We start from the raw sequence: 24040 nt of genomic DNA on the forward strand, positions 1-24040 counted from the left end.
AATTCTATCAAATCTTCAAGGTCTAGATTACATGCTATCTTTTCTATAGCAGCTTTCATAACCATTAATCTTATATGATCACATTCTTTTATAATGTTCTATGATATATGTTTGCCTTATTTTGTTGTTGATATTATCAGTTATTATAACTGATACCACAGAATTACAAAAGATTATTTAAAGCTACTATGAACACCTTTAAATGCACAAACTAGATAATCTAGATGAGATGGATAAATTCCTGGAAATATAAAACCCTCCTGGATTAAATCAGGAAGAAATAGAAACTCTGAATAGACCAATAACAAATAGCAAGATTGAAGCAGTAATAAAAATATTGCCGGAGAGTCGCACGCACAGCGGGGAAGGTGTGAGTCGTGAACGGCCCGGGTCTCCGCCATGGCCTCTCTACTCACCAACGACGCCTACCTGCAGAGCCTGGCCAAGAAGATCTGCTCCCATTCGGGCCCGGAGCAGCAGGCACGCACGTGGGCTGGCAAAACTCAAAGCTCAGAAACTGCAGGGCCCCCAAAAAAGAAAAGGAAGAAAACACAAAAGAAATTCCGGAAGCAGGAAGAGAAGGCTGCTGAGCACAAGGCCAAGTCCTTGGGGGAGAAATCTCCAGCAGTTTCTGGGGCCAGGAGGCCTGAGGCAGCCAAAGAGGAAGCAGCTTGGGCTTCCAGCTCAGCAGGGAACCCTGCAGATGGCCTGGCTACTGAGCCTGAGTCTGTCTTTGCTCTGGATGTTCTGCGACAGCGACTGCATGAGAAGATCCAGGAGGCCCGGGGCCAGGGCAGTGCTAAGCAGCTGTCCCCTGCCGCCCTGGAGAAAAGGCGGCGGAGAAAGCAGGAACGGCACCGGAAGAAGAGGAAGCGAAAGGGGCTGCGGGCGAAAGAGAAGGCCAGGAAGGCTGAGGAGGCCGCGGAGGCCCAGGAGGCGGTGGAGCCAACCCCAGAGGGGGCCTGCACGGAGCCGCGGAGGCCCAGGAGGCGGTGGAGCCAACCCCAGAGGGGGCCTGCACGGAGCCGAGGGGGCCTGCACGGAGCCGCGGGAGCCGCCCGGGCTGATCTTCAATAAGGTGGAGGTGAGCGAAGACGAGCCGGCCAGCAAGGCGCAGCGCAGAAAAAGAGAAGAGGCAGAGGGTGAAGGGGAACCTCACGCTGCTGACCGGGAGGAACTACCGGCAGCTGCTGGAGCGCCTGCAGGCACAGCAGAGCCGGCTGGACGAGCTGCGCGGCCAGGATGAGGGGAAGGCGCAGGAGCTGGAGGCGAAGATGAAATGGACCAACCTCCTCTACAAGGCGGAGGGTGTGAAGATCCGCGACGACGAACGCCTGCTGCAGGAGGCCCTGAAGCGCAAGGAGAAGCGCAGGGCGCAGCGGCAGCGCCGATGGGGGAAGCGCACGGCCGGCGTGGTGGAGAAGATGCAGCAGCGCCAGGACCGGCGGCGGCAGAACCTGCGCAGGAAGAAGGCGGCCCGCGCCGAGCGCCGCCTGCTCAGAGCCCGCAAGAAGGGTCGTATCCTGCCGCAGGACCTGGAGCGCGCAGGCCTGGTCTGAGTCTTTCCCACCTGGGGCTGCCGTCTTCGTCCTAGGAAACTCCAGGGCACCCTCTGAGTCCTTGACGCGGGAGCTGTCCCAGGATCTCCACAGACCTCGGCCCCTCCATGTGAGGGGGAGACAGTGGTGCTCTGGTGAGTTGTGAGGGCACAGATCACATGTGAGAAAGAGAGTTTCAGCGTCATCCTTGAACGCAGAATCCGAGACCTTCAGACCCAGGGAAAGGGTGAGCCAGACTGAGGCCTGGTCTTTCCCCGGCCTGAAAGCTTCCCCGAGGTTTGCAGGGTCAGAGAGGAGGAACTGTGGGGGGGTGGGGAGTCACTGCCCGTTCCCCACTGCCTGTGTTCGCAGGAGCCACAGGACAGAAGACAGTGGCCTCTGCTGCCGGGCCACGTTAGTCCGCAGCTGACCGGAACAGAGGACAACCCTGAGGTGTGGCATATGGGCACCTGGCACTCGGGAGTGGTGGGAGCAGGTCCAGGCATGGTGCCTCCTGGGGCAGAACGCCATGGCTCCTCCCCACTCTCTTGGCTTCTGCCTGTTGGGGTCTCATTCCTTTCTATTCCCCAGTGTCCCAGGGCAGCATTTTACTGCTCAGAATTCGGAGGGAGGAAGCGGACCTTCTCGAGTCCACGCATGTGAGTTGGGTCAAGTGCATTGGACCTAGGTAAAGAGAAAGAATAAAAGCTGGAGAGAGAGTGAAGCCAATGGAAGATACAAAGTGGGATGGAAGAACTAAATCCAGAGCTCCAGGCAATCAAAATGAGTGCAGGTTGAAAAAACTCAGGTGAATTTTAGTGGCATATGGATGACAAAGCTGTAAATAAAATTCTTTTGATGAAACTCTCCAGTTACAAGAAAAAAAAAGAATATTGCCAACAACAACAAAAAAAATCCAAGACCAGATAGATGCACAGCTGAGTTTTATAAGACATTTAAAGAATTGGTACCAATCCTACCAAAAGTATTCCAAAAGATAAAGAAAGAGATAATCCTTCCTAAATCATTCTATGAAGCCAGTATCACTCTAATACCAAAACCAGGAAAGGACATAATAAAAAAAAATTACAGACCAATATCCTTGATGAACATAGATGCAAAAATCCTCAACAAAATACTAGCTAACTGAATCTAAAAGCATATCAAAAAAGAATATATCATGAGCAAGTGGGTTTCATACCAGGGATGCAGGAATGGTTTAACATATGCAAGTCAATAAATGTGATACATCACATAAACAGAATTAAAAACAAAAATCATGTGATCATCTCTATAGATGCAGAAAAAGCCTTTGACAAAATCCAGCATCACTTTATGATTAAAAAAAAAACTCTCAGCAAAATTGGCATAGAAGGGATATACCTCAAGATTATAAAAGCCATCTATGACAAACCTAGAGCCAACATTGTGCTGAATGAAAAAAAGTTGAAAGCATTCCTCCCTGAGAACAAGACAAGGATGATTACTTTTGCCAGTTCTATTTAGAATAGTACTGGAAGTCTTAGCCAGAGAAATCAGACAAGAAAAGAAATAAAGGGCATCCAAATTGGAAAAGAGGAAGTCAAAATGTTGCTAGTCCCCAACGATATGATCATATGCCTAGAAAACCCTAAAGACCCATTCAAAAAGCTCTTAGATCTGATGAATGAATTCAGTAAAGTTTCAGGACACAAAATCAATGTATATAAATCAGTAGCACTGCTATACACCAACAGCAACCAAGCTGAGAAACAAATCAACAACTCAATCCCTTTTACAAACAAAAAAAACTTATACTAAACCAAGGAGGTGAAAGAGCTCTAAAAGGAAAACTACAAACACTGCTGAAAGAAATCATAGATGACACACAAAAAAGGAAACACATCCAACGCTCATGGATTGGTAGAATCAATATTGTGAAAATGATCATACTGCCAAAAGCAATCTACAGCTTCAAAGCAATCCCCATCAAAATACCATCATCATTCTTCATGAACTAGAAAAAGCAATCCAAAAATTCATATGGAACAGAAAAAGAGCCTGCATAGCCAAAGAAGTACTAAGTGAAGAGAAAAATTCTGAAGCCATTACATTACCCAACTTCAAAACATACTACAAGGCTATAGTTAACAAAACAGCATGGTACTGGTATAAAAATAGGCACATAGGCCAATGTAATAGAATGGAGAACCCAGAAATAAAGCCAAATATTTACAACCAACTGATCTTTGACAAAGCATACAAAAACATAAAATGGGGAAAGAACACGCTTTTCAACAAATAATTGGCAAGCCACATATAGAAGAATAAAACTGTGTCTTCATCTCACCTTATACTAAAATCAACTCAAGATGAATCAAGGACTTTAAGATCTGAACCCATAAAAATTCTAGAAGATAGCATCAGAAAAACTCTTCTAGAGATTGGCTTAGGCAAAAAATTCATTACCAAAAACCTAAAAACAAATGCAATAAAAGCAAAAATAAATAAATAGGACCTGATTAAACTAAAAACTTCTTCACAGCAAAAGAAATAATCAGCAGAGCAAACAGACAAGAGACAGAGTGGGAGAAAATATTTGCAAACTATGCATCTGACAAGAGTCTACAATGAACACAAAGAAATCAGCAAAAAAAAAAATAACCTATCAAAAAGTAGGCAAAGGAGATATGAATAGCTAATCCTCAAAAGAAGATATATAAGTGGCCAACAAACATATGAAAAGATGTTCAACTCACTATCAGGGAAATGTAAATTTAAACCACAATGAGATACTACCTTATTCCTGTAAGAATGGCCATAATTTAAAAATAAAAATAGATGTTGGCATGGATGTGGTCAAAGAGAACACTTTTACACTGCTGGTGGAAATATAAACTAGTACAGCCACTATACAAAACAGTATGGAGATTTCCTAAAGAACTAAAAGTAGAACTACCATTCAATCTAGCAATCCCGCTACTGGGTATCTCCCCAAAGTAAAAAATCATTATATGAGAAGGACACTTGCACATGCACGTTTATAGCAGCACAATTTGCAATTGCAAAAATATGGAACCAAAGATTGCGGCTCTGACTCAGACGGACAGAACTGTGTGTGGAGGCTTGCATCATGAATTTTTGCTCCAGAATGACTGCAGGAATAAGTCAGGAAATCTGAGAGGACCCACAGACCCCCTGAAGGAAGCAGATTGCTCCTGCAGAATGTGAGAGTTACCGCAAATACTGTGAGTGCCCAAATTGTGAAAGTGGGAAAGGAAGATCATCCATCCCCAAACACACACCCTCACTGGTGAAACTGAAGGCCTAGATTATGGGAGAAGATTTTGACCTTACCTGGAGCTGAGTCAATTTAGAGAGCCGAGTGAAATACAGGGGTAAAGGATGCAGAGGGAAAAGCCCTGGGAACTCTCTGGGTCTCCTAGCAAGCCCTTTTTGCCTGGCCTCACAGGGGTCCTTCTGGAGGGCTTTTTTTTTTTTTTGAAAAGCCTACAGGGAGAAGGAAATTTCCAGCTGAACTGTGTAACAATTTGAACTGATCAAGAGGCCTCCTGGCCAGAACTCAGGGCAGGGCGTGAATCCGGTGTGTAGACTCCACGGGCAGGAGAAGAAGGAAAGCCATATTTGTTTTCACAGCTGGGAGGTGGGTAGCCTGGTTCAAGTTCTCAGCCCTGCTTGCCCACTGCCTGGAAACAGACTTAGTGTTGTTGCGGGTGGGGGTGGTGGGAGTAAGACTGGCTCTTTGGATTGCATGGGAGCTGGGTGAGGCCTGTGACTGCTGACTTTCCCCAACTTGCCTGACAACCTGCATGACACAGTAAAGGGTCATAATCCTCCAAGGTTCATAACTCCATTGACCTGGGACTCTCATCCCCATCCCCCACAGCAGCCACAGCAAGACTTGCCTAAGAAGAGTCAGCTCAGACACACCCAGCCCTGCCTGCACCCAATGGTCCTCCCCTACCCACCCTGGTAACTGAAGACAAATGGGCATATACTCTTAGGAGTTCTAGGGCCCTGCCCACCACCTGTTCCTCCCCATACTACCACAGCTGATGCTCTCTGGAAAGCACCACCTCCTGATAGGAGGCCAACCAGCGCAAAAATAGTGCATTAAACCACCAAAGCTAAGAACCCTCAGAGTCCATTTCACCCCCTTGCCACCTCCACTGGAGCAGGTGCTGGTATCCATGACTGACAGACCCATAGATGGTTGGCATCACAGGACTCTGTTCAGACAACCCCTAGTACCAGCCTGGAGCCTGGTAGACTTGCTGGGTGGGTAGATCCAGAAGAGAGATAATAATCACCACAACTCCGCTCTCAGGAAGCCACATCCATAGGAAAAGATGGAGATTACTATATTAAGGGAACACCCCATGGGACAAAATAATCTGAACAACAGACTTCAGCCCTAGACCTTCCTTCCAACAGAGACTACCCAAATGAGAAAGAACCAGAAAACCAATTCTGATAATATGACAAAGCAAGGTTCTTTAGTACCCCCAAAAGATCAGAGTAGCTCACCAGCAATGGACCCAAACCAAAAAGAAAACCCTCATTTACCTGAAAAAGAATTAAGGTTAGTTATTAAGCTAATCAGGGAGGCACCGGAGAAAGGCAAAGCCCAATGTAAGGAAATACAAAAAAAAAAAAAAATACAAAAAGTAAAGGGAGGCCAGGCGAGGTGGCTCATGCCTGTAATCCCATCACTATGGGAGGCCGAAGCAGGTAGATCACCTGAGGTTGGGAGTTCGAGACCTGCCTGGCCAACATGATGAAACTTCATCTGTACTAAAAATACAAAAATTAGCTGGCTGTGGTAGCACATGTCTAATCCCAGCTACTCAGGAAGCTGAGGCATAAGAATCACTTGAACCCAGGAATCAGAGGTTGCAGTGAGCCGAGATCACACCAGTGCACTCCAGCCTGGGTAACAGAGTGAAACTCTGTCTCAAAAAAAAAAAAAAAAAAAAAGTGAAGGGAGAAATATTCAAGGAAATAGATAGCATGAATAAATAAAAAAATCAAAACTTCAGGAAACAATGGACACACTTATAGAAATGCAAAATGCTCTGGAAAGTCTGAACAATAAAACTGAACAAGTGGAAGAAAAAAATTCAGAGCTTGAAGACAAGGTCTTCAAATTAACCCAATCCAACAAAGATAAAGAAAAAAGAATAAGAAAATATGAACAAAGCCTCCAAAAAATCTGAAATTATGTTAAACAACCAAATCTAAGAATAATCGGTGTTCCTGAGGAAGAAGAGAAATCTAAAAGTTTGGAAAACACTTGGGAAAATAATCAAGGAAAACTTCCTTGGCCTTGCTAGAGAACTAGACATCCAAATACAAGAAGTGGAAAGAACACCTGGGAAATTCATCATCAAAAGATCATTGCCTAGGCACATGGTCATCAGGTTATCTAAAGTTAAGACGAAGGAAAGAATCTTAACAGCTGTTAGACAAAAGCACCAAGTAATCTATAAAGGAAAACATATCAGATTAACAGCAGATTTTTCAACAGAAGCTCTACAACCTAGAAGGGATTGGAGCCATATCTTCATCCTCCCAAATAAAATAATTATCAGGCAAGAATTTTGTATTAGTGAAACTAAGCTTTGTACATAAAAGAAAGAAGCAGTCTCTTTCAGACAAAATAATGTTTAGAGAATTCAAAACTACCAAGCCACCACCACAAGAACTGCTAAAAGGAGCTCTAAATCTTGAAACAAAGCTTTTTTTTTTTTTTTTAATACTTTAAGGTCTAGGGTACATGTGCACAACGTAAAGATTTGTTATATATGTATACATGTGCCATGTTGGTGTGCTGCACCCATTAACTCGTCATTTGCATTAGGTATATCTCCTAATGCTATCCCTCCAACCTCCCCCCAAAGGCCCCAGTGTGTGATGTTCCCCTTCCTGTGTTCAAATGTTCTTATTGTTCAGTTCCCACCTATGAGTGAGAATATGCGCTGTTTGGTTTTCTGTCCCTGCGATAGTTTGCTGAGAATGATGGTTTCCTGCTTCATCCATGCCCCTGCAAAGGACATGAACTCATCCTTTTTTATGGCTGCATAGTATTCCATGGTGTATATGTGCCACATTTTCTTAACTCAGTCTATCACTGATGGAAATTTGGGTTGGTTCCAAGTCTCTGCTATTGTGAATAGTGCCGCAATAAACATACATGTGCATATGTCTTTATAGCAGCATGATTTATAATCCTTTGGTTATATACCCAGTAATGGGATGGCTGGGTCAAATGGTATTTCTAGTTCTAGATCCTTGAGAAATTGCCACACTGTCTTCCACAATGGTTGAACTAGTTTACAGTCCCACCAACAATGTAAAAGTGTTCCTATTTCTCCCTATCCTCTCCAGCACCTGTTGTTTCCTGACTTTTTAATGATCGCCATTCTAACTGGTGTGAGATGGTTCTGATTTGCATTTCTCTGATGGCCAGTGATGATGAGCATTTTCTCATGTGTCTGTTGGCTGCATAAATGTCTTCTTTTGAGAAGGGTCTGTTCATATCCTTTGCCCATTTTTGATGGGGTTGTAGTTTCTTTTGCTGTGCAGAAGCTCTTTAGTTTAATTAGATCCCATTTGTCAATTTTCACTTTTGTTGCCATTGCTTTTTGTGTTTTAGACATGAAGTCTTTGCCCATGCCTATGTCCTGAATGGTATTGCCTAGGTTTTCTTCTAGGGTTTTTATGTTTTTAGGTCTAACATTTAAGTCTTTAATCCATCTTGAATTAATTTTTGTATAAGGTGTAAGGAAGGGATCCAGTTTCAGGTTTCTACATATGGCTAGCCAGTTTTCCCAGCACCATTTGTTAAATAGTGAATCCTTTCCCCATTTCTTGTTTTTCTCAGGTTTGTCAAAAATCAGATGGTTGTAGATGCGTGGTATTAATTCTGAGGGTTCTGTTCTGTTCCCTTGGTCTATATCTCTGTTTTGGTACCAGTGCCATGCTGTTTTGGTACCAGTACCATGCTGTTTTGGTACTAGTACCATGCTGTTTTGGTTACTGTAGCCTTGTAGTATAGTTTGAAGTCAAGTAGTGTGATGCCTCCAGCTTTATTCTTTTTGCTTAGGATTTTCTTGGCAATGTGGGCTCTTTTTTGGTTCCATATGAACTTTAAAGTAGTTTTTTCCAATTCTGTGAAGAAAGTCATTGGTAGCTTGATGGGGATGGCATTGTACCTGTAAATTACCATGGGCAGTATGGCCATTTTCACGATATTGATTCTTCCTATCTATGAGCATGGAATGTTCTTCCATTTATTTGTGCCCTCTTTTATTTCATTGAGCAGTGGTTTGTAGTTCTCCTTGAAGAGGTCCTTCACCTCCCTTGTAAGTTGGATTCCTAGGTATTCTATTCTCTTTGAAGCAATTGTGAATGGGAGTTCACTCATGATGTGGCTGTTTGTCTGTTATTTGTGTATAGGAATGTTTGTGATTTTTGCACATTGATTTTGTATCCTGAGACTTTGCTGAAGTTGCTTATCAGCTTAAGGAGATTTTGAGCTGAGACGATGGGGTTTTCTAAATATACAATCATGTCATCTGCAAACAGGGACAATTTGACTTCCTCTTTTCCTAATTGAATACCCTTTATTTCCTTCTCCTGCGTAATTGCCCTGGCCAGAACTTCCAACACTATGTTGAATAGGAGTGGTGAGAGTGGGCATCCCTGTCTTGTGCCAGTTTTCAAAGGGAATGCTTCCAGTTTTTGCCCATTCAGTATGATATTGGCTGTGGGTGTGTCATAAGTAGCTCTTATTATTTTGAGATGCACCCCATCAATACCTAATTTATTGAGAGTTTTTAGCATGAAGCGCTGCTGAATTTTGTCAAAGGCCTTTTCTGCATCTATTGAGATAATCATGTAGTTTTTATCTTTGGTTCTGTTTATATGCTGTATTATGTTTATTGATTTGCATATGTTGAACCAGCCTTGCATCCCAGGGATGAAGCCAACATGGTCGTGGTGGATAAGCTTTTTGATGTGCTTCTGGTTTCGGTTTGCCAGTATTTTATTGAGGATTTTTGCATCAATGGTCATCAGGGATATTAGTCTAAAATTCTCTATTTTTGTTGTATCTCTGCCAGGCTTTGGTATCAGGATGATGCTGGCCTCATAAAATGAGTTAGGGAGGATTCCCTCTTTTTCTATTGATTGGAATAGAATAGTTTCAGAAGGAATGGTACCAGCTCCTCCTTGTACCTCTGGTGGAATTTGGCTGTGAATCTGTCTGTTCCTGGACTTTTTTTGGTTAGTAGGCTATTAATTATTGCCTGAATTTTAGAGCCTGTTATTGGTCTATTCAGGGATTCAATTTCTTCCTGGTTTAGTCTTGGGAGGGTATATGTGTCCAGGAATTTATCCATTTCTTCTAGATTTTCTAGTTTATTTGCATAGAGGTGTTTATAGTATTCTCTGATGGTAGTTTGTATTTCTGTGGGATCGGTGGTGATATCCCCTTTATCATTTTTTATTGCATCTATTTGATTCTTCTCTCTTTTCTTCTTTATTAATCTTCCCAGTGGTCTATCAATTTTGTTGATCTTTTCAAAAAATCAGCTCTTGGATTTTTTGAAGGGTTTTTTGTGTCTCTGTCTTTCAGTTCTGCTCTGATCTTAGTTATTTCTTGCCTTCTGCTAGCTTTTGAATGTGTTTGCTCTTGCTTCTCTAGTTCTTTTAATTGTGATATTAGGGTGTCCATTTTAGATCTTTCCTGCTTTCTCTTGTGGGCATTTAGTGCTATAAATTTCCCTCTACACACTGCTTAAAATGTGTCCCAGAGATTCTGGTATGTTGTGTCTTTGTTCTCATTAGTTTCAAAGAACATCTTTATTTATGCCTTCATTTCGTTATGTACCCAGTAGTCATTGAGGAGCAGGTTGTTCAGTTTCCATGTAGTTGAGTGGTTTTGAGTGAGTTTCTCAATCCTGAGTTCTAATTTGATTGCACTGTTGTCTGAGAGACAGTTTGTTATAATTTCTATTCTTTTACATTTGCTGAGGAGTGCTTTATTTTCCAACTATGTGGTCAATTTTGAAATAAGTGCGATGTGGTGCTGAGAAGAATGTATATTCTGTTGATTTGGGATGGAGAGTTCTGTAGTGATCCATTAGGTCCACTTGGTGCAGAGCTGAATTCAATTCCTGGATATCCTTGTTAACTTTCTGTCTCATTGATCTATCTAATGTTGACAGTGTGGTGTTAAAGTCTCCCATTATTATTGTGTGGGAGTGTAAGTCTCTTTGTAGGTCTCTAAGGACTTGCTTTATGAATCTGGGTGCTCCTGCATTGGGTGCATATATATTTAGGATAGTTAGCTCTTCTTCTTGAATTGATCCCTTTACCATTATGTAATGGTCTTTTTTGTCTCTTTTGATCTTTGTTGTTTTAAAGTCTGTTTTATCAGAGACTAGGATTGCAATCCCTGCCTTTTTTTGTTTTCCATTTGCTTGGTAGATCTTCCTCCATCCCTTTTTTTGAGTCTATGTGTGTCTCTGCACGTAAGATGGGTGTCATGAATACAGCACACCAATGGGTCTTGACTCTTTATCAAATTTTGCCAGACTTTGTCTTTTAATTGGAGCATTTAGCCCATTTACTTTTAAGGTTAATATTGTTATATGTGAATTCGATCCTGTCATTATGATGTTAGCTGGTTATTTTGCTCATTAGTTGATGCAGTTTCTTCCTAGCATTGATGGCCTTTAGAATTTGGCATGTTTTTGCAGTGGCTGGTACTGGTTGTCCCTTTCCATGTTTGGTGCTTCCTTCAGGAGCTCTTGTAAGACAGGCCTGTTGGTGACAGAGTCTCTCGGTATTTGCTTGTCTGTAAAGGATTTTATTTCTCCTTCACTTATGAAGCTTAGTTTGGCTGGATATGAAATTCTGGGTTGGAAATTCTTTTCTTTAAGAATGTTGAATATTGGTCCCCACTTTCTTCTGGCTTGTAGAGTTCCTGCCAAGAGATCTGCTGTTAGTCTGATGGGCTTCCCTTTGTGGGTAACCCGACCTTTCTGTCTGGCTGATCTTAACATTTTTTCCTTCATTTCAACTTTGGTGAATCTGACAATTATGTGTCTTGGAGTTGCTCTTCTCGAGGAGTATCTTTGTGGGGTTCTCTGTATCTCCTGAATCTGAATGTTGGCCTTCCTTGCTAGGTTGGGGAAGTTCTCCTGGATAAAATCCTGAACAGTGTTTTCTAACTTGGTTCCATTCTCTCCATCACTTTCAGGTACACCAATCAGATGTAGATTTGGTCTTTTCACATAGTCCCATATTTCTTGGAGGCTTTGTTCGTTTCTTTTTACTCTTTTTTCTCTAAGCTTCTCTTCTCGCTTCATTTCATTCATTTGATCTTCAATCACTGATACCCTTTCTTCCACTTGATTGAATCAGCTACTGAAGCTTGTGTATGTGTCACGTAGTTCTCATGCCATGGTTTTCAGTTCCATCAGGTCATTTAAGGTCTTCTCTATGCTGTTTATTCTAGTTATCCATTTGTCTAAACTTTTTTCAAGGTTTTTAGCTTCTTTGCGATGGGTTCGAACATCCTTCTTTAGCTCGGAGATGTTTGTTATTACCGACTTCCTGAAGCCTACTTCGGTCAACTCGTCAAAGCCATTCTCCATCCAGCTTTTCTCCATTGCTGGCGAGGAGCTGCATTCCTTTGGAGAAGAGGCACTCTGATTTTTAGAATTTTCAGCTTTTCTGCTTTGGTTTCTCCCCATCTTTGTGGTCTTATCTACCTTTGGTCTTTGATGATGGTGACATAAAGATGGGGTTTTGGTGTGGATGTCCTTTCTGTTTGTTAGTTTTCCTTCTAACAGTCAGGGCCCTCAGCTGCAGGTCTGTTGGAGTTTGCTGGAGGTCCACTCCAGACCCTGTTTGCCTGGGTGTCACCGGCAGAGACTGCAGAACAGCAAATATTGCAGAACAGCAAATGTTGCTGCCTGATCCTTCCTCTGGAAGCTTCATCTCAGAGGGGCACCAACTGTATGAGGTGTCTGTCAGCCCCTACTGGGAGGTGTCTCCCAGTTAGGCTACTCAGGGGTCAGGGGCCCACTTGAAGTGGCAGTCTGTCCCTTCTCAGATCTCAAACTGTGCTGGGAGGACCACTACTCTCTTCAAAGCTGTCAGACAGGGACGTTTAAGTCTGCAGAAGTTTCTGCTGCCTTTTGTTCAGTTATGCCCTGTCCCCAGAGGTGGAGTCTACCAAGGCAGGCAGGCCTCCTTGAGCTGCAGTGGGCTCCACCCAGTTTGAGGTTCCTGGCCACTTTGTTTACCTACTCAAGCTTCAGCAATGGCAGACGCCCCTCCCCCAGCCTCACTGCCGCCTTGCAGTTTGGTCTCAGACTGCTGTACTAGCAGTGAGCAAGGCTCCATGGGCTTAGTACCGTCTGAGCCAAGTGCAGGATACAATCTCCTGGTATGCTGTTTGCTAAGACCATTGGAAAAGTGAAGTATTAAGGTGGGAGTGTCCCAATTTTCCAGGTACTGTCTGTCATGGCTTCCCTTGGCTAGGAAAGGGAATTCCCTGACCCCTTGCACTTCCCTGGTAAGGTGATGCCGCACCCTGCTTCGGCTCACACTCCATGGGCTGAACTCACTGTCCAACAAGCCCCAGTGAGATGAACCTGGTACCTCAGTTGGAAATGCAGAAATCACCCTTATTCTGCATCGCTCACTCTGGGATCTGTAGACTAGAGCTGTTCCTATTCAGCCATCTTGGAACTGCCTCCAAAACAAATCTTGAAACACATCAAAACAGAGCCTCTTTAAAGCATAAATCTCACAAGACCTATAAAACAAAAATACAATTTAGAAAACAAAAACAAAAAACAAAAACCAAGGTATATAGGCAACAAATAGCACAAATAAATGGAATGGTACCTCACATCACAGTACTAACATTGAAAGTAAATGGCCTAAATGCTCCACTTAAAAGATACAGAATTGAAGAATAGATAATAATTCACCAATTTGAAGGCACCAATTCACCTGCTGCCTTCAAAAGAATCACAACACATAAGGACTCTCACCAACTTAAGGTAAAGGGATGGAAAAAACCTTTCAGGCAAATGGAGAGCAAAAGCGAGCAAGAGTAGCTATTATATCAGAAAAACAAACTTTAAAGCAACAGAAGTTAAAAAAGAAAAAGAAGGACATCATATGATGGTAAAAGGCCTTGTCCAACAGGAAAATATCACAATCCTAAACATATACGCACCTAACACTGGAGCTCCAAAATTTATAAAACAATTACTAATAGACATAAGAAATGAGATAGACAGCAACACAACAATAGTGGGGGACTTCTTACTCCACTGACAGCACTAGTCAGGTCATCAAGGCAGAAAGTCAACAAAGAAACAATGGATTTAAACTATACCCTGGAACAAATGGACTTAACAGTTATATACAGAACATTCCATCCAACAACCACAGAATATACATTCTATTTAACAGCACATGGAACTTTCTCCAAGATAGATTGTATGATAGGCCACAAAATGAGCCTCAATTAATTTAAGAAAATTGAAATTATACCAAGCACTCTCTCAGACCACAGTGGAATAAACTGAAAATCAACTCCAAAAGGAACCTTCAAAACTATGCATATACATGGAAATTAAATAAAGTGCTCTTGAATGATCATTGGGTCAAAAATGAAATCAAGATGAAAATTTAAAAATTATTTGAACTGAACAAAAATAGTGACACAACTTATCAGAACCTCTGGTGTGAGAAAACATTTTAAATGATCCATTTTCAAGGCATGATCAATCTAAGTACTGGCAGCCAGCCTGCAGATGTAACAAACTGCATGGCTCATGCACCTAGAAGCTCACAATAAGCAAACAGAATGTAGAAGAGGGGTCAGTCCATAAAAGGGAAGAAAGTTTTGTTATTGGGGAATCGAAACCTAAGTGGGGATGGGGACTGGAGTATAACCTTATAAGGGGAATAATGAAACTTAGGTAAACGTTTGGGAAAATTGTAACCCCATAATATTCAGCCAATGAGGAACTCGGAGAGGGACTTGTGTAGCTAGGAGATGAATTACCTGCTGTAACTTTCCTGGGTGTGCCTGCTTACCAGACACTAGATCTTGGAAGACTGCCATTAAAAGTCTCACTTCCACTGTTCTTCACGTCTGTGAGTCTATTCTTCGGGTTTGGATGGGTGAATGTGTGTTTCTCACAAACCTGGGGGCCTTTCTGGGATCTCTGTGCCTGCAGGGGGTGGGACTCCTGCTGAGAGAAGAGTAGGTGGCCCACTCTGTCTGGGTGTCCCAGCTCCCGACAGAGAACATAGACAAACCGGAGACTGTTATTCAGGAGGCAACGGAGGCAATGCAGGGAGAAAAGGAGGCACCACAGCAACCAGGCAACCTTGTGCATGAGCCAAGGTGGGAAAAGTAAACTATAAGTACTTCCTTGGTGGCTGGACATTTTCAGATGTAGAGTGTGTGTGACTGAGACGTATCCTAGATATGAAGCAAGTGCAGAGTCCCAGTCCGCGGTTTCATTATCCCTTGAGGGAAATGGCCAGAAACAGACAAAGGGATTCTTAGGGTGTGCCGGAAACCTCCAGTAGCGAGGGTTGAATATATGGGAAAAAGCTCAGACACAGAGACTAACCAAAAATGGGAAACAGATATTCTAGGTCTAGGGGACAAAGGAAAGAGGAAAGCAAAGACACTCCCTCTGACATTGCCCCGATAGTCCTTTGGGGAGAATGCTGCAGGTTTGGAGAGACAACCCTTGAACCAGGGAGATAATCCTTGAACCAGGGACAAGACAAAGGAAAAGATGATAATCTATTGCTATTTTATCTGGCCCAAAGACCCCATTCGTAAGCTTTCAGTCTTTTGGCCTAAGTTTGGCTCAGATGAGGATTGGGTGTGCCAAACGATTCTCTATGTGAATAATAAAACTCTATCCTCACAAGAAGACATAGGTTATGCTTTCTGCTGGATCAAGCAATTCGCCCCCTCCATGTTCCCTCTCAAAGAGGAAGAAGAAAGAGAGCCTAATAAAAAGCCCTTTCCCAGTGAAAAGCCGTGGGCTCCCTCCATACATGTCACCAAATAGGGGACAGGAAGACCAAGAATCAAGAGGCAGCAGGAGGGCTAGAGGAAGAAAAACCTAGAGACCATGGGGAGCCAAACCAACTGCGCCTTTAAATCCTTATCCAAATTTAAGAAAATAATTTGAGCGGTGTAAGAGGGATACGAAGAGCTTCCCTTTGAATAGCCATAATAAAAAAATAAAAATAATAGATGTTGGCAGGCATGTGGTAAAAACGGAACACTTCTACACTGCTGGTGGGAATGTAAACTTGTACAACCACTATGGAAAACAGTGTGGAGATTCCTTAAAGAACTAAAAGTAGAACTACCATTTGATCCAGCAATCCCACTACTGGATATCTATGCAGAGAAAAGAAATCATTATGTGACAAAGATCTGGCACACGAATGTTTATAGCAGCACAATTTGCAATTGCAAAAACATGGAACCAGCCCAAATGCCCATCAATCAACGAGTGGACACAAAATTGTGGTGTATATATATATATATATATGTAAAATAGAATACTACTCAGCAATAAAAAGGAATAAATTGTCAGTCACAGGTACAATCGCAGGTACAGGATGAGATTGGAGACTACTATTCTAAGTGAAGTAACCCAAGAATGGAAAACCAAACATCATGTGTTCTCACTCATAAGTGGGAGCTAAGCTGTGAGGATGCAAAGGCATAAGAATGGCACAATGGACTTTGGGGACTCAGGCGGAAAGGGTGAGAAGGGGGTGAGGGACAAAAGACTACAAATAGGGTGCAGTGTATATTGCTTGGGTGATGGTGCACCAAAATCTCACAAATCACCACTAAAGAACTTATTCAGGTAATCAAAAACTACCTGTTCCCCAATAACCTATGGAATTTATATACACACACACACATACACATATATGGAACCATATATCTATGGAATTTATATATATATGTGGAACCATATATATATATATATATATATAAAGAGGAACTATATATATATATAGGAACCATATATAAATATATGGAATGAAATCTAAATGCCTAGCAACCAACAAACGGATTAAAAAAAATGTGATACATATAAACCATGGAATACTACTCAGCCATAAAAAAGAACAAAATAATGGCATTTGCAGCAACCTGGATGGAGCTGGAGGCCACTATTCTAAGTGAGTAACTCAGGAATGGAAAACCAAATATTGTATGTTCTCACTTATAGGTGACAGCTAAGCTATCAGGATGCAAAAACATAAGAATGAGATAATGGACCCTGGGGACTTGGAGGAAAGGGTGGGAGGAGAATAAGGAATAAAAGACTACGCATTGGGTACAGTATACACTGCTCAGGTGAGGGATGGCCCAAAATCTCAGAAATCACCACTAAGGAACTTATCTGTGTAACCAAAAACAACCTGTTCCCCAAAAACGATTGAAATAAAAAATAAAATTTAAAAATATATATGATACATGTGAATAAATTGCACAGTAACTCCATTACTTTGAAACTCTGATATGTTTAACTTAATCCTTCACATTGTGAAAAAATTTCCTTATTTGAAGTTTTTGCTGTTGATAGAACCGGTTTCTTTCTATATTCACAAAAATAGTTCTTAGTGGAATATTACCGTGAATATACTACATGCAAAATTAATTTTCAAGTAATCAGAATGCAATGCACATGCTTAATGTTTTATTCTTAATTCTTCTTAATATTAGTCTAACTTTGAGGCTTGGGATTGATATATCCTTGCATATATGCATCATCTTTGGCCTGACAATCTCATATTTACCCTTAAGCTTAGCTTAAGCTTCATCTCTTCTGGGACATCTTCTATAATCGCTTCATTCCTTGGCCCCAGAGGAAGGTCAGAACCTTTCCTCTTCCTATCTTCACAGCGTCTTCTAATTCTTCTAGTTGCTTTTATTAGAGCTTTCATCACTTGCATTGTACTTGCTTGTTTACATGTGTATCTACATGACAAATTGGATTTCTTTTGGAAAATTATGCTTTCTTTTACTCATCTTTTTGTCTTCAGTATCTGGCACTAAATAAATAATGAATACAATATGTAAATGAACAGAACACTGATTCACTAAGTACCAGCAGAACTTGCAGTGTGTAATGATTGGGGACAACCTAAGATTGAACAGACCTAAATTGAAAATTGCTGCTGACACTTGATAATTTTGATGTCTCTAAACCCCAAAAACATCTTTGGAAATGGAGATATGACATTTGTGAGACAGCTTTTACAAAAGGTTGTGAAAATTAGGAAATGAACAAAAATCTAAATGAGCACTATGTCAAACACATATTAGGCTATATAGAGAGGATTTGCTGGGGTTTGTTGTTGTTGTTGTTTTGCTGTTGTTATTCTATCCTTAGACATAATTGAGGTTAAGGTAAGAAATCACTCAATCAATACTTACTATATTTCTACTATGTCTCATAAGTGAGAGTCATGTTTGAAAAGGATGCAGAAAGTCAAAGCCTAGAACAAGTTGGCAATCAAAGGAGATAAGTCACAGAAGCAAACTGCAATCTGAGAAAGCAGGCTAGCTGAAAAGTGAGAAGGATGAAAGTAGGAAAATGAAAATTGGGCTAGAGTAATACCAGAGACTCAGGTGACATGCTGGATAGTGATTGTTCGCTTGCTTGCTTGGGTATTTTTAACCATAGATGTTGGTTCAGATTTGTGAGAACATGTCTACATATTACACATTCATTGAAAAACGTTGAAGCAGAACAGTATATATGGGTTTATTCTCTTAATCCAAATAAAATGTTTGAATATCTTCAATCCACTTTTCAAGTGCTCAGAACCCCTTATCAGTCATTAGTCAACAAAATGGGCTGAGCACGGTGGCTCATATCTGCTTTGAGAGATCAAGGCTGGAGAATAGCTTGTGCCCAGGAGTTGAAGCCCAGCCCAAGCAACATAGTGAGACTTTGTCTCTACAAAAAGTTTTTAAAAATTAGCCAGGCATAGTGGTGCATGCCTGTAGTCCCAGCTACTTGGGAGGCTGAGGTGGGAGGATCACTTGAGCCTGAGAATTTGAAGCTGTAGTGAGCCATGATCATGCCACTGCACTCCAGCCTGGGAAACAGAGCAAGATCCTGTCTCAAAAAATAAAAAAGTAATTTAAAAATTTTAAAAAGCATTGATTGCCTAATATATCCCCAGCCTATGCTGGTGCTCTAGAAGTCTAATAGACACCACTGGGGCCTTTCATGTGATCGAGTGGATAAGACCACTTTACCCATAAAACAGATATCAAAGGTCTACATTTGATAGTAGAATTTCAATTTTTACTATTATTTTCTAAACAGCTTGAGTTAGGTACCTTTCTTAAATGCATTGAACAGTTTCCTGCCTTTATAAACAGAAGATATTTAATATAAGTAGAATGCTTCCTAATAATCAGATTATCGACAGCATTGGCTGTTTCCTGATATAATTATGGTTCTCAGCTTTCTTGATGGTGGAAACAAAACTTACTCATTTTAATTTTTAAAGATATATAGACATTGAAAAAAAAAGTTGAACTAAAGAATAAATAATATCTTCCATTTATATTAAAGATTCCTAAGGTGCTAGGGAGCTTTCTGAGCTCTGGAATCTTTCTTTTTTTTTTAATCTTTCTTGAAGTCAGCTCTAGTTTTACAGTATGTATCACTTTATCTTTCATCCAAGCCCCTTTTCCAACTTTTGATTCTTATTTTTTGCATACTAGGAGACTAAACAAGTGAGTTTATTAAAATTCTGTCTAAATTGGGAATGAATAGATTCATATATTTCTAGTAAGTAGCATGTATAAACATTAGGCTACTGATGCTATTTTGAGTTTCAGAGTTTTTTTTTCTTTTGGTTTCTTATTATTTTGTTTCCAAATATTTGAGATTGTCAGATAAATTTCATGACTGAAAGTGACATGTATACAATTAAAGATATGGGTAAGTACAACACTATTTGCTATAAGCTCTGCAATTCACTAATTCCAAAAATAGAACCACCTTTGAAGTCTGCATAGTGAGGGAAAGTATTCAGAGTCGAGTTATTACTCTCTATTACATTTCCTTTATTTTTCTAGGTACTAGGGAAAGCCTGAATATATACTTGGTGAAAAGAAATGCATACAGCATAAAATTTTAGGCAGGCTGAACTGCCTGTACAAAGGCACAGATCCAAGGAAGGGAAAATTTGGTGAACTTAAGCAATGGCAAGGAATGTGGTTTGACTGAAATTGAAGTTACATGTAGGGCAACAGAAGTTACGGGCGACATAAGATGATGGAGCTAGGATGGAATAAAATGGCCAAGGACATGGAATACCCTGCTTGATTATAGGTGTTATTCATCAGAGCAATTGCTTTTAACCAATGGTGTTCTTCAAAATCACCTGATGAGTTTGTTAGAAATAGTACCTGCTATTTTTGCTGTGAATCCTCCAATGTAAGAACCACTATTTTAGAGAATAAGAAGCCAGTTCAGGTTTAAAAGCAAAAGACTGATGTAATTAAAGCCTTGCTTGTTTGTTTGCCCTAGAAAAATAACTGGCTGGGCATGGTGGCTCACACCTGTAACCCCAGCACTTTGGGAGGCTGAGACAGGAGGATTGCTGGAGCCTAGGAGTTTGATACCAGCCTGGGCAACACAATGAGACTCCATCTCTACAGAAAAATTTAAAACTTAGCAGGGCATGTTTTCGCACATCTGTAGTCCCAGCTATTTGGGAAGATGAGGTGAAAAGAACGTTTGAGCCCAGGAAGTTGAGGCTGAAAAGAGCCATGATAGTAACACTGCACTCCAGGCTGGATGACAGAGCAAGACCTTCACTCAACTCCCACCCCACCTACCCCACCACCCAAAAAGAGAAAATAACTGAAAGTATAATGGAAAAGATAAAGATTGAGGAAAAATAATTTAGTAGTAGGTATGCGAAAGCTATCATATCTACAGAAGGACAAACTACTAACTTCGGCCTGATTAAGCAGGCTGCAGTATACATAAGATAGAAGAAGGAAAAGTAACTGAAAATTTTAAGAAATAAATGCCTAAGAAATGACCTGATAATGAAATCTCAATTACTAATTGTGTATGAGTTTTACCACTAAAGTACAATATTTTTTATTATCTATTATATAAACTACATGAGTTTTATTATTAACTGATATTTGAGATTAGTACAGGTGATAAAACAATAAAATAATAGAGGATTTTTTTATTATCAAAGTAATCCACTCAATTTTAAAATTATGAAGTATCAAAACCTAAACAAAATTTACTATGAACTTGTTAGAAAGGCAGAAAAGTCACAATTTTTTTAAAAAAATTGCAGTTCTTTTGAGGGGGAAAGGCAACCTCTCTTCCAATGTTCCACAATTCACTGCTAGAACTGAGAGCAGACATCAGAGAAAACAAGTACTATATTTCTTCCCATGTGAAGAAGTAACCTATTACTATTTTACTCATTCATGAATTCCTTCAGCTGCAACTTATTGAGGAGTTACTATATGCTAGATACTTCACTAAGTGCATAGATTCAGTGTGCGCAAAACTAGATATATGTCATATCCTCCAGAGTTTGCTTTCCCTAGCTAGAGATGCAATTAAAGGGAGAGAAACTGTGATTAAAAGCTAAGAAGAGATGCTTAACAACAACTGCCTAGTCAAACTGGTATAATATCTTGGTGTTCTAAATATCCAGTAAGAAGAAAGAAGACACATTTATAAATGAGTGGTATGTTCATATCAAAGGGAAAACGAACTATTTGCAAATAATTTAGAATCAGAAATCCTTCACGTGAGTATATTGTGGTTCGTCCACTGTTTAGTTATATAACATTAGTCAATATACTTAATTCTCATGATTTACTTATGTGTAAAGTGAGAATAAATATAAAATTTCAAAAAGGACTGCCAGCCTATAGCAGATATATAAAATGAAATAAGTCCATGAAATAAAGTGGAACATGAATAAAGTGTGGAATAAAGTACGTGAAATCATTTTGTAAATTGTAAAGGACACTGGGGATGTTATATGACATATAAACAAAGTACAATATGAAGAACTTCTTACACTCTATTTGAGCTTAGTCTATGAATACTCATTAGTAATGGCCTGTTTGAAATGTTTATTAGAACAAGAAGTGCAGGTCCATAATTTGCCTATTATTTTGGGTCATTTAATTATAAGACTAAAATTATCAATTTTTAAAAGATTAAAGTCTGAAGAATGGCTGCACTTTTAGAGCTATTTTTTGGTGGTTGTTAACATTTATCTGATCTGTTAACTTGTCACCGGGCAATTTTAAAGAAGTATGTAGTTTAAAGTTCTTATCCAAATAAACCTATCTTTAATGTAGTTACATCCCCATACATTAAGTTATGGAGATAAACTAAGGTTTCCCAAAAATGTTTCTTTACTAAAACAAAAAATACTCAGGCTTTCCAACTTTCATAAAATGGGTCAAAATTAAATTTCAAGAGTCAGATGTTTCCTTAATGTTTCCTTAAATGAACTGTTGACAAGTCTTTGGAACATTGCAGTATTAAATTTGGCTTCCCTCACAATAAGGCTTCTTCTGTACAGATTGCTAAAATCTAGCCACCACACAACCATAGATCCAGAATTTTCATTTTTGTTCCAAAATGTCACTGGAAGGGATTTTGCCCTTGCAAACTGCATAAAATTTACAGTAGAATATTTGTAAAAGCAGAATGCTGAAATAGATCTGCTTTGATTCCTTGGTAAAGAGAAAAGAAGGGTAAGAAGCTTCAGCTTCTGTTTACCCTGGCATTAACTCAAGATAAGCCTTAAAATTACTTTTTGGTGTACAAACAGTGTGGTTTCCCCATCAAAAGGTTATTTGTTATAAAAGAGCTTTATTCTGTAAGATATTGGGTACATTCACTTTTTAATTAGAGCTGCCAAACTCTGGGCCAGTGTGAGGTCAAAATCATGTCTTTTTATGATGCTCTTTTTCCTGATTATAAAAGTAATAATAAAGCAATAGGACCAATTTTTCTCCCCAGAGGATTCTCTCAAGTTAACTGCACCATGAAAAAATTAACCATAAACAGATGCCCTGATTTTGCCCTTTTAAAAAAACAATGTCTCGAAAGCTTTTTCAAACACTACAATGCAGTACAGAGAGACTGTTTGGGGTAAAAATGGGATCGTGTTGTTATTATTGTTGTTATTTTTTATATTTATCTGGCACTGAATGAATGAATGAATGAATAAGTAAATGAGCTTCCACATGAGCCGGACTGTTTTATTTTCTCTTGCCCTGACAAATGGACAGGCAACAAAAAACAGGGGTAATCAAATACAAACTTTATCCTGTTTCAGTGTTTATTGCTGAGAGTTGTGAAGCAATATTAAGAACACAGTGACTCTGCATGAGAATTTTTACCACTTAAGTCTTAATAATGAAACATTTATAGTCAACTCGAGATATAAAATCAATGTTTATTTTTCCACTACCAATTTTCATTTTCCTAATCTCCATACTTATTTAATTTGTTAATTTCTTACTTCATAGGCAAGGGTGAACGGGTCCTAAAATAAAGTAGTTATTGCTCAACTTTGAGTCTCAGATTTACCTTTTTAGATATATACTTTCATAAAAAAAGGAAAGTTTTGAACACTGGTCGTTGTTGAAAGACGAAATCATCTTGCAGTTCACAAATCTTCCCACTGCAAAGCCAGAGCAAAGGTTAAGGGTCTCAGCATAGGGTTTCCTTATAAAAGTCACAGTAAAGAGTAAAAAACATCAGTGCAATTCAAAGGCAAAAGACCAACCTTCGGCATTGGGGCGAGGTTGGAAAGATCTGGAGAAGAGGAAAACTATCAGGCAGAAACGACCTCCCTTTTACTCACCTACTCAGGTCAACCCTGAAAGAGGAGATAGATGTTCTGAGAAGAAATGATAGAACACAGGGAAGAAGTTTGGAAAGCTGAGAGGAGACTATATCATAGGAAACAGTGTAACATCATGGTTCCACTGAAACAGAGAATGAGTAAAGATTTCAAGTCATGAAGCAGTGTGGGCCACTGCCTGTGACCTCTGTGGCACACACAGGGGCTTTTGATGGCTGAGAGGAGGACATAGAAATGATGAAAAGCTGATTTTCAGAGTGGCACTATTGCAGGACACCCAATGACACGAAGCCCCCAGGGACATCTCCACGGAGATAGCATGGACTCAGAAAATGGTGGGCTAAACAGAGGTCCTTTCCTCCCCGCCAAGAGATTAGAGACTCTTTGTCCTGCATCATTACCATACCTTCTGGGGAAAGAAATGGGGAAGAGAAAACTCTTCTTGATGAGAAGTTTGACATGACTATCTAAAAGACACAAACAACTGGAATAAGTGTTGGCTTACCAAGATTGAAGTT

General features: G+C 40.3%; 1 protein-coding gene across 1 annotated transcript; it reads left to right on the top strand.

Moving 5' to 3' along the window:
- Window positions 1-346: 346 nt before the first annotated feature.
- LOC129485821 (surfeit locus protein 6-like) lies at window positions 347-2403 on the top strand. The gene is given in 4 exon segments (XM_055284831.2): window positions 347-960; window positions 1031-1123; window positions 1125-1693; window positions 1911-2403. Coding segments are annotated over 3 exon segments (1089 nt in total). The 5' UTR covers window positions 347-399; the 3' UTR covers window positions 1560-1693; window positions 1911-2403.
- The last annotated feature ends 21637 nt before the right edge of the window (window positions 2404-24040 follow it).

The sequence above is a fragment of the Symphalangus syndactylus genome, chromosome 7, assembly GCF_028878055.3.
Source record: "Symphalangus syndactylus isolate Jambi chromosome 7, NHGRI_mSymSyn1-v2.1_pri, whole genome shotgun sequence".
NCBI lineage: Eukaryota > Metazoa > Chordata > Mammalia > Primates > Hylobatidae > Symphalangus > Symphalangus syndactylus.